The sequence below is a fragment of the Apis laboriosa genome, unplaced genomic scaffold (genome assembly GCF_014066325.1).
Source record: "Apis laboriosa isolate Shangri-la unplaced genomic scaffold, ASM1406632v1 scaffold9_cov152, whole genome shotgun sequence".
Lineage (NCBI taxonomy): Eukaryota > Metazoa > Arthropoda > Insecta > Hymenoptera > Apidae > Apis > Apis laboriosa.
The window spans coordinates 1,928,767-1,939,320 of NW_025224966.1; the positions used below are offsets into that span (position 1 = coordinate 1,928,767).

Genomic DNA, 10,554 nt, shown 5'->3' on the forward strand with positions numbered 1-10,554 from the left:
AAGATACATCGATAAATACTTATTTTCACCGAAGATACATAAATTTAATTAACTTATTTGCTGGAAAATAATACCTTATTGTTCTTGTAATTATACATCTAAAGACAAAATAAATATAAATGATCGATCGTTACTTCTTCATTCTAGAGGAATTATAATATTAATTAAATATACGATGTTAAAATATACGATGTTTAAATCGTTTTACGTAGATAGTTATGATATGTATAAAAACTATATGCGTCATGATAAATCAGATAAAAATAAAATTATCGGTATTTAATGTATATTCATTTGGTATAAATACGTGAAAAGTTGAAACTACTTTATTGTGTTGAATTTTTTTTCAATTTGTTTTATACCATTTTCTTTGTTTTCTGTTTTCAATACGTACATTTATATCGTTATTTTTTAAAAGAATAATATATTATATGAAATTGAAAAAAAAAATTCAATAGAGAAAAAACGATTTTAAATAATTGCAAAATTTATTTTGTGATTAATGAAATTACTTAATGATTAATCGACCAGCATTTATAGATTCACATATATTAAAATATATTTTTTAAGCTTAATCGATTGAATTTATTGTGTAAGATACAAAATAAATGTAAAAAAAAAAATTGTTTAGATAATGTCAATGATGTTACTAGTGTAAATTGTAATAAACTCTTTTATATTTTTTGTAAAAAAGAAGCATGACATAATAAAATTTATATTTTATGATAAAAAAATATAGTAATAATGTCAACAAGATGTACGAATAGTTTTTAAAAAAATTGGAATAATAAAGATCAGGAATTATAAAGAAAACAATTTAATATCAATAATTTGTATAAAATTAATATCTTTTATTTTCTACGAATTTTTATTAATGAAAGAAAAATTTAATTATCACAGCTGTAACAGCATTGTAATTGCTATAACTTCAACTACATAATAAATATTAACATGAATTAAACTTGATAAATATGATTCTGTATTTATTATTTTTTTATATTTTATATAGATAAAAATATGTATATATCTAATATAATATATATTTTGAATCACTAGAAAAATAGGAGAGATAAAGACAAAAATTTATATTTCTATTCTTTGTTTAGGAAAGTAAATTTATATTAATCTTAAATTGCTATGTGCATATCACTCTCAAATATCTATTTTTATGCTAATTCTAATATCCATTTTTACTAAAGCAATGAGGCACTTGATTATCGTACAATTTAAAAGCATGTTTATAAACAATGCATTAAATTTCTATTAATATAATCTTTTCACAAATATTTTGATATTATCTTATATTATATCAGTTTCAATGAAGTTTAAAAACTCTTGAATTTCGAAGACCGTTTTTTATCTTTTGGTCACATTGATTACAATATCTTTTTATATAATCTAATATTCATATACTAATCATCCATTAATACTAGTAATATCATCATTGTTAATAAATCTTTTTGACAATAAAACTTGATTTTCTTCTCCTCTAAAATTATGTCTAATATATAAGAAAATGCCGATAGATATAAATAAAATGCCAATACAGGCAATACCATAACAAGTTATGCTACCTAAAGATTCCAGAATAATAATAAATTTTATAATACGAGCGTAATTAGCAGTTAAATAAGCTTCTTGAGTAAACCATAACATTGGTACAAATGTTTTTTTAACATTTTTAAACATGCTGAAAATGATATTGTATTTGTTTAAGTTTCATTTTAATGTTAACATTTATTTATTAAGAAAAATGTATTTTCTTTTATTTATTTATAAAAAAAATGAAACAAAGACTTACCTCATATGAGCATCATTTTGTACCAATAAATTTAATTGTAATGCTGCATTTACGTTTAGTGGAACACCCGTTTTCTATAACAAATTTTTTATAATAATTATTGATCATCAATTATAATTTCATACAATAATTACCGGTTCTATGGATATTGAAAGCTCATGTTTTTCTTTATTAGGTTCCATTCCCTTGATATTTTCTCTATAACTTCGATCTGCTAAATAAAAATGTGGTAAACTGATGAATGCTGGAGCACCCCATTTGCATAATGAAATATTTAATGCTCCAGAGGGAATGCACTCTCCTACACAATAACATTTACGTGATGATACTTTTGTACCATCATCAAATATTGTATCATCGCTAATATATCTAGCGCCTCTTAATCCTTCATGAATAGTTGTATTATCATATGTTATTGACATACTCCTATTAATATATTGATAAAAATTATTGTTATATTATATTTATTTAATTTTCCGTACTTTTTCCAAAAAATTAATCTTACGTGCAAATATCAGGTACAAAGAAAGAAATAGTTTTATTATCAGGTAATGGTGGCCATAAATCACCATTTGTACCTTTAACTATTCCACATTCTCCGGGATAATAATTTACTCTAGTATTAAAATTCCATTCTTTGACTATTCCTACATTAAGTAAATTAGATTTACCAGTTAGCATGTTAAATGTTCCATCATAACTTGCAGAACCATTTCTCTGTAAATCAAAAAATTTCAATTATTTTATAATAGCTTTAATAACATTAATATAATATTTACCCCATAAAACCAAGCAAATTTAGAAAAAGGAATTTTAGTAAAATTCATTTTTCGAGCAATTTTCAACATAGGATCATCATAACCTTCAAAAAGTAATTCATTAACAGTTTTGGTAACTATTAATTTTTGATCTATTGCTTTCATTATTTTATCTACTATATTACGAAAAAGAGGTTTTTGATATCTTAATGCATATGCAACACTCTGAAAATATTATTAAAAGAAAAAAAATTATAATAAATCGGAATAATATATAATATATCAATATATAATAATATTAAAAGATACATACAGCAGTTATAGGATTTATATTAGTTACATTATCTTGTAAACTTCCTGCTGATAAAGATTCTTGAAAATACCATACTCTTTTTCTTTGATAAGTTATAGTATCATTTTCATGCCATTTTTGTTCTACTTTATAATCAACTTCTCTATTATAATAAAATATCATTTACCATTTAATTTATTATATTAATAAAATATTCTATTATATTTAATTTGAATATAATAAAATAAATTTGATACCTAAATACATAAGGACCCATTTCCACAAAATTTGGTTTTGATCCATTAATTGAAATAAAATCTTTATAATTTGTTAAATTAAACATATATAATTTCAGATACATAGGAATAGGTGTTACTTCCCAAAGTTTGTAACTTGTAGATGTAGGTGTTAAAGATAATTGCTATAAAATAATATATAAGACATAAATATTAATTAAAATTATAACAAATTATTCTTATATTTACCGTATGTATAATTAAAGAATAAATTGTAGACCAAAGAATTCCTGTAATTAATCCAATAATTGTCAATACTGAACCTATTAAAGAAATGATAGCAAGTTTTTTATAAATCTTCATCATTTTGTTTGACTATCTGATCTGAAAAAAATTTTTTTTATCAATATTTATTTTTAATTATAAATTATTCAATACATAGTAATTAATAGTTATAAATAATTACACAGTTGCTTATTATTATGTCACATATCTTTTAATTTATTCAATTTTATTTGAGTACTGATTCTATAAAAGTTTATATTATTTTATAGAATTAAACATACGACTTTTATTAAGAATAGTGATTATTATATTGATTTGTTCAAACTTAAATACACGATTCATGTTTTCAATAAAATCAGTTCACACAATTAAGTGGTTATGATCAACGATATGTCAAGTTAAAATATAACACAAAAAAAAACAAGATAATATTATTTTAAATATCATTCAAATCATTATAATAATTTAATATTATAATATAAATGAATATATAGAAGTTATATTAAAAAACATTTCGTGTAATACTTTTGTTGCAATATATAATCAAAGATAAAATTGATTTAAACAAAACAAAGATGGTCTATATCTATTCGATGATCTACGACGTTTACGCATAGTTAATATTGTATCAGATTGGACAAAGTTCATTTAATTCGGTTAATTTATAATTTATAACTTATATTATAATTTATAATATATAGAAGAAATCTGGATATTTTATATTATAACATTGTAAAAATATAAATCCTTCTTAAATAATTTATGTAACATTATTATTTAAACTAATGGTTTGATATTTTAATTGTTGTATAAAACATTATAAAACATATATATATATATATATGTATTATTTAAATATGTATATTTTACATATATATTTGAATGATATTAAAATTTGTCGGATATATATTCGTTGATAATACTTGTCCGAATATTAAGATATAAATTAAACAATTTATTTTAAAATGTGATTTCCTTCAGTTATACTGTATAATTAATTAAGATTAAGTAAAAAAATATATGTATATATATTTAATAAAATAAAATAAAAAAATAAAAATATATATATATATATATATATCCAATCGTAATTAATTGATAACGAAAGATTCACGATGAGTAAATGTGTCATATGTTTATAATTATATATACATTATTATAATACATTTTATATTCATATCATAAAATATTTGAGAATGAAAAATTAATAATGAATTTTGTACATTTTAATAATGAATAAAGTTAATTAATTATTTTAAATAATTTATTTAAATATAAATATATTAGTAATATCTTACCGGAATGAATAATGAAGAGAATCTGTTTCAAAATGCGCGTAAAACATTAGTGAAAGTTAAAGAAAAATTGACATATATAAACATAGAAAAATATTTTTAAAACTGGAAAGAAAGTGCATCCTGTCGAGGAGATAGACAAGTCAATGACCTTTAAGTAATATTTTACTTTATATATCATCAGTTGTATAATTTAATACATTTCATATAAATATATAATTTTAATTATATGATCAATTTTTATTTACAATGAGTTAATTAAAAATAATAGGAATATGACATAGATAATAAAAAAAAGACAAATTAAAGCGTTAAATAAAGGACAAATATAAATTTTTAAAATTTGATAGATAATTGAAATTGGTGCACATAAAAAATTATATGAATTTAATTACCTGTTTATCAAAAAAGAGTTTATTATAATGATTAAAAATCATTTAAAATTATTAGCGTTGTAAAATATTATTAGTTATAAAACACCGTATATAATATGTCACATTCTATGCTAACGAAAGTCGCACAATGACTGATCTGTGTAAAACTTTGCAATGAACAACTTTACAACTTGATAAATTGTTGAAAGAGGAGGGAATGCAGTTCATTTTGCGTTCATAATACGTTCTCTCTCTTTGAATTAAATTTATCATATTGATCTAATCGATAAATAATTAATTGTGTTTTTGATTTCAGTTACATAATGTTTTATTTTCAATTATATTATCTTTAATTATAAATATGAATCATTCAAAAAAAATGATAAATAAGTTTTATACAAACACATTTTTAATTATTGTACAATTTTATTTAAAATAATTATAAAAAAATATCATATATTTGAATAATCAGTTTTTACAAGCTAAATATACAATGCATAAAAATTTTATAAATATAATATGAAACAAATGCTTCATTGGACTCTTTTTAACGATAACTATTATCAGTAAAGTATGTATATCACAAATTATATACAAGATGTCCCAAAAATGTTAGAATATCTGTATATTGGAGATTCCTGAAATTTAATTTTAAACATTTTTCTTTGTAAAAACTTTCCCGGCTTTTATTAAGAATTATATATATTTATTTTATTAAGAATTATTAACAAAAAATACTGGCCAATCACGAAGTGCATTGCCAGCCTAGTCGAACCATGATAGTAATTAGATATCGTTGATCGAACAATATATTTCGAAGAAAATATGTTGAATATTATATTTATTTTTTTATTCGTGATATAATTCGATAACATAATTTTTAATTGATAAAAAATTTTTTGTTATATTCAATATACAATTCTTCGAGATATATTATTCGGATTCATGCTCGATCGACAGCATATATTCAACGCTACTCGATGCGCTTCAAGATTGATCAGTGTTTTTTGTTAATAAAGTCATAACGAAAATTGTACATAATTTATATATATAATAATTGTTATTTAATTGATTACTTTAGGAAAAGGAAAATATTGCTTAAAATTATCTTAGAAATTTTCAGTTTACGGATGTTCCAACATTTTTGGAATATCTTATACGATCTATTTTAAATATAATAAAAGAAAACAATAAAAATAAATAGATAAATTTTGTGTAAAATCAAAAATATCATTCATAACAATGTCAATAAATGCAATGATAGTAAAAATTACTTAAATTATTATGATACTCATTCAACTTATTGCGATGCTATTTGGATTATTTATATCTTCTTGCAATTGCGTGCGATCTCGGATCCTTGCACACATTAAACTATATTCTAAAACACCAATTCGAACATTCATTTCAGAAATTTCATTTTTCATTTTAGTAATCGTTTTTTTTATATTTATCAATGGAGCTATAAAAAATATTTATGATTAATGCATTTAATATATATTATATAATATTATAATATTATTATATATAATATAATTACATTAATTTCTTCGGTACGAGAATTGACTAATCAATTTGAATTGTGCTATTTGAATTGTTGATTTTAAATAAATATTTATTTATATTTTATATCGCTCACAGCATAAATCTCTTATTTAATTTATCTTTGTTAAAAGATTTATTTTTTATCTTAAAATCTATAATGATCAATTGTCATACCAGAGATTAAAAAAATACTTACTTCCATCTGTCATACTTGATCCTCGTTCATCCATTTCTTTTTTTACTTGTTCCAATTCTTCCGATAATTTATTAAAAATTCTGGTTCTTTCAGTTACACCTCCACTAACATCTCTATATTGTTCTTTGATTTTTGATAATTCGTCTTGAAATATTTGATATTCTTTTAAAGTAGGCTCAAGCTGTCTATTTAAATAGGATTCTCTTGTTTTTATTTTATCCAATGTATTAGATATATCAATATGTAGTTTATCTAATTGATTTTTTACTCCACTTAAATTTGTTGCTATATTCATACGTAATTGTTTCATTTGATCTATATGTGATCTCCAATCTCTTGAATCTGAAATAAATTTATCTTTTTAATTCTGTTTTTTCAATTTTTATTAATATTATGTTTTTGTTAATATTATTAATATTTTATTAATATTATGTTTTTTATTAATATTATGTTTTTTACCTGTTTTTACAGTTACTTTGAGTTGAGGTAATACTCTTTCCAATTCTAATTGCCATTCTTCTCTGTTTGTCTTAGATTCTAAAATATCATCAGGTTTCTGACTTTCATTCTACAAAATATTACAAAAAGTTAAAATATAGTTAATATGATACAAATACTTCCATACTTTCCATACTTACAAAGTTTTGTCCATAAAGTTTTGTAATATCATCAACATGTAAAATATCCTCATCTTCATCATCATATTCAGCCATCATTTCCTCCTCTACTTTTTCTAAAATTAATTCTGCATCATCATCTTCTATATCTGGTTCATTAGTTGGTTCATCAGGTGATATCTCTAATCTAAAAATATTTATTTTTTACGATATTTGATTATGTTTACAATATCTTTATTACATTTTTTTCTTTTTTAAATTTAAAAAATTTACTTTTTCCATTGAAATTTTTGTGCTTTTAATGCCCCATCTGCTAAATTATCTAAAACATAAATTGCATGTTCACCACTTCCTTGTTTAAGCTTATTAGGTGGAAATTCTATTGATACATCAGTATCTCTTAAATGATCCAATATTAAACCTATGGTAGCATTAGGGTCATCCGATTCTTGTGGAACTTCAAAATTTCCACCTGCTTTCCTTATTAGCCATGCAGCTAAAGATGTAAATGTATAAAATTGTTCTCCTGGATTTGTTTGTGTTACAAAATAATTCCTATATTTTGAATCAATATATATATAATTTTTTAATAATTTATAGAAGATAAAATTAAAATACTATATAATTATAATAAGTGTATTACCTATTTATAGCTTTTATTTTAAATTCTGATAAAAATTCAGTATCATAATGTAACAATTTTAATTTTTCTAATAAATCTTCCATTTTAATGTATATAACATACGAAGCAGATGGAGAAGATGCATCTTCTATGATAATTTTCGGAGTGTCCCGAAACATTTCTGTAATTATAATTTTATATATTAGAATTATTTTTATAAATAAGATAAAGAATTATTTTTATAAATAACAAATAACAAATGCAAATAAAATTTCTTCATAGAAATTAATATATATACTTCTTATTTTATTCTATTTTAGAGAGATTTATATAAATAATTTATATTGGTAATTAGAAAATATACAATTTAATAATAATATTAAATAAATAATTCGTTTTTTTGCTGGTTCTTAAATATTGTTTACATTTTATCTATTTTTTTAGTATCGACACAATAACATAAACATAGATAAGATATAATGTAGATTTAATATCTTCTTTTCTATTATGTTTTTCATTATGTTTATAGATAGAGATAAAGATTGTATTTAGAAATATATAATTAAAAATATAAAAATATTAATTTTTATATCTTTCCTATTTTATTGTCTTCATTGATTATATTATATTGATTATATTGAAATTCTAAATTAATGTTTAAAAATTATAGAGGTCACCACAATGATTTTTTTTTTAAATTAGCAAATCACTTTAGTAACATGAAAGTTTTAAATCTATATTATATTTTATCTTCGGTATAAAGTACGAGTATGAATATTTATAATATAGAGAATTCCGTTACATTATCATCTATGACTAGGCGGTATTAGTTTGAAGAAGGCAATATTAGAAAAGTATTCTCAATAGTTGGTAGTATCGTAAGTTATTCGTTTTGTCGATTTTGACAATTCAGTTTTCTCTTATGTTTATTGAACTTTGTACGTGGAAAGTATTTCAAATAATTCTATATTTTAAAGAAAGGCATACATGAATTATCAGATTCGATCCTAATGTTATCTAAAGACTATTTACACTAATCAAGATCATTAGAATGGGTTTAATATCTGAGCCGTTGTTGTTCGTATTAGCTTTAATCGATACCGGTTCAGTACTTTTTCTTTTGGTGTATTTTGTATCCTTTTTATATTTCAAAAATTTAAAAAAAAATTACTATATTTATATTTTGTTATTTATATATAATTGTAGAATTTTATTCTTGAAGTCTATATAGGATTTATTGAAAATATATATTTAGGGATTTTTTATCACATATGTTTTTTTAGTATTATATATTTAGTGTAATGGCGCTATATTCAATTTTAAACATTTTTAAAATAATTTTTCTACTTTGTTAATAAGAAAATATGTAATTAGATTCCTTATCTTAGAATTAATATATATATAATATAGGTTATAACCTTATCAGATTTAGAATGTGATTATTTGAATGCTCAACAGTGTTGTTCAAAATTAAATACGGTAATTGTAAACTTGTTATAAATATTAATCAATAAAAGAATAATATAACTAATTCTAAATAGTAATATTTTACAGTGGGTAGTACCAAAGCTTATAGCACATTTATTCTTAGAATGTTTATTATTAACACATGGACAATTAATATTGTTTTTGGTAAATTTACCTATGACATTATGGTTAGTCTATGAATACTCTGGAGTGCCCAGTGGTAATATGGGAGTTTATGATCCTACAGAAATCCATAACCGTGGACAATTAAAAAGGCATACAAGAGATTGTATGATTTATCTTGGATATTATCTAATTTTCTTTTTTATTTATCTTTATTGGTATGTATATATATATATATATGTATATGTTAAATTATTATTTAATCATTCAGTTTAACAAACAAAAGGTTAAGAAAATGTTCATTACATATTTTTCAGTATGATCATTGCATTATTAAAAGGAGATCCTATCAATAGAAATGAGGATGGATTATTACATGTAAATTGATAGTAGTGATAAAATTTAAACATTTATACATCTTTATCTTTTATTACAATCATATTCGATTACTTATTTATTTTTATGTTGTAAACACCAAATGATTTTTGTTAACATATATAAAAATATTCTGTATTTCATTATTATTTAATCTTAACTTGTATTGCATCATTAATAATTAAGATTTTTAAAATATAAGACTTCCATAAAATTGAAGAGATTTTAACATCAATTTAACCTTTTATGATTAATCAGAATATCAATTATTAATTGATTACATTACAAAACATTATTTTGAGGAGAGTGATGCAATGTGTATATCTAATAAAAAATTATATTGTGAAATTCATTTAAATAAAAAATAAATTTTTTTAAATAAATTTTTTTAAATAAATAAATTTTTTTTATATTTAATTATATATATTAATATTTAATTAAATGTGTTAATCATAACTCAATCATTAATAATAGTAAGAATATTAATAATAATTATATCTATATTTTAATAATAATAAATATAAATACAAAAAACATTTAAATTTTAATTGTTTAATATCATTATATT

General features: G+C 21.0%; 3 protein-coding genes across 8 annotated transcripts; 1 reads left to right on the forward strand and 2 right to left on the reverse strand.

Moving 5' to 3' along the window:
• Positions 1 to 829: 829 nt before the first annotated feature.
• On the reverse strand, positions 830 to 5,225 carry LOC122720023 (protein croquemort-like). Of its 3 annotated transcripts, none has more exons than XM_043946418.1 (9): positions 5,063 to 5,225; positions 3,337 to 3,471; positions 3,109 to 3,272; positions 2,873 to 3,014; positions 2,581 to 2,784; positions 2,307 to 2,518; positions 1,936 to 2,227; positions 1,802 to 1,875; positions 830 to 1,690 (listed from the first exon to the last, which is right to left on the reverse strand). In XM_043946418.1, the coding sequence occupies exons 2-9, from the start codon at positions 3,451 to 3,453 to the stop codon at positions 1,417 to 1,419; spliced, it is 1,479 nt and encodes a 492-aa protein (XP_043802353.1). In that variant the 5' UTR covers positions 3,454 to 3,471; positions 5,063 to 5,225; the 3' UTR covers positions 830 to 1,416. The 3 variants fall into 3 exon arrangements, with proteins under 3 accessions (XP_043802353.1, XP_043802355.1, XP_043802354.1); XM_043946420.1 differs by lacking the exon at positions 5,063 to 5,225 and adding an exon at positions 3,554 to 4,099 and having other exon boundaries at positions 3,337 to 3,466; XM_043946419.1 differs by lacking the exon at positions 5,063 to 5,225 and adding an exon at positions 3,554 to 4,099.
• Positions 5,226 to 5,491: 266 nt separating this feature from the next.
• On the reverse strand, positions 5,492 to 8,497 carry LOC122719906 (intraflagellar transport protein 57 homolog). 3 transcript variants are annotated; one of them, XM_043946157.1, is made up of 7 exons: positions 8,447 to 8,497; positions 8,043 to 8,202; positions 7,673 to 7,954; positions 7,421 to 7,586; positions 7,242 to 7,350; positions 6,783 to 7,124; positions 5,492 to 6,503 (listed from the first exon to the last, which is right to left on the reverse strand). In XM_043946157.1, the coding sequence occupies exons 2-7, from the start codon at positions 8,198 to 8,200 to the stop codon at positions 6,337 to 6,339; spliced, it is 1,224 nt and encodes a 407-aa protein (XP_043802092.1). In that variant the 5' UTR covers positions 8,201 to 8,202; positions 8,447 to 8,497; the 3' UTR covers positions 5,492 to 6,336. The 3 variants fall into 3 exon arrangements, with proteins under 3 accessions (XP_043802092.1, XP_043802093.1, XP_043802091.1); XM_043946158.1 differs by lacking the exon at positions 8,447 to 8,497 and having other exon boundaries at positions 7,673 to 7,721; positions 7,821 to 7,954; positions 8,043 to 8,325; XM_043946156.1 differs by lacking the exon at positions 8,447 to 8,497 and having other exon boundaries at positions 8,043 to 8,325.
• A 355-nt stretch (positions 8,498 to 8,852) lies between these two features.
• On the forward strand, positions 8,853 to 10,219 carry LOC122719939 (protein cornichon homolog 4). 2 transcript variants are annotated; one of them, XM_043946222.1, is made up of 4 exons: positions 8,853 to 9,153; positions 9,480 to 9,500; positions 9,576 to 9,829; positions 9,929 to 10,219. In XM_043946222.1, exons 1-4 carry the CDS (start codon positions 9,073 to 9,075, stop codon positions 9,996 to 9,998), a joined length of 426 nt encoding a protein of 141 aa, XP_043802157.1. In that variant the 5' UTR covers positions 8,853 to 9,072; the 3' UTR covers positions 9,999 to 10,219. The 2 variants fall into 2 exon arrangements, with proteins under 2 accessions (XP_043802157.1, XP_043802156.1); XM_043946221.1 differs by having other exon boundaries at positions 9,432 to 9,500; positions 9,929 to 10,215.
• Positions 10,220 to 10,554: the final 335 nt, after the last annotated feature.

Excerpts from the sequence above, each read along its gene's own strand:
- LOC122719939 (XM_043946221.1), top strand. The coding sequence starts at position 9,073 with ATGGGTTTAATATCTGAGCCGTTGTTGTTCGTATTAGCTTTAATCGAT. Across the intron at positions 9,154-9,431 it reads TTTTTCTTTTGGTGTATTTT|GTTATAACCTTATCAGATTT; the intron begins GTATCCTTTTTA and ends TATATAATATAG. Across the intron at positions 9,501-9,575 it reads GTTGTTCAAAATTAAATACG|TGGGTAGTACCAAAGCTTAT; the intron begins GTAATTGTAAAC and ends AATATTTTACAG.
- LOC122719906 (XM_043946157.1), bottom strand. The coding sequence starts at position 8,200 with ATGTTTCGGGACACTCCGAAAATTATCATAGAAGATGCATCTTCTCCA. Across the intron at positions 7,587-7,672 it reads CAAAAATTTCAATGGAAAAA|ATTAGAGATATCACCTGATG; the intron begins GTAAATTTTTTA and ends AAATATTTTTAG. Across the intron at positions 6,504-6,782 it reads ATCAAGTATGACAGATGGAA|CTCCATTGATAAATATAAAA; the intron begins GTAAGTATTTTT and ends TATTTTTTATAG.
- LOC122720023 (XM_043946418.1), bottom strand. The coding sequence starts at position 3,453 with ATGATGAAGATTTATAAAAAACTTGCTATCATTTCTTTAATAGGTTCA. Across the intron at positions 2,228-2,306 it reads TTTGTACCTGATATTTGCAC|GAGTATGTCAATAACATATG; the intron begins GTAAGATTAATT and ends ATATATTAATAG. Across the intron at positions 1,876-1,935 it reads TTTCAATATCCATAGAACCG|AAAACGGGTGTTCCACTAAA; the intron begins GTAATTATTGTA and ends AATTTGTTATAG.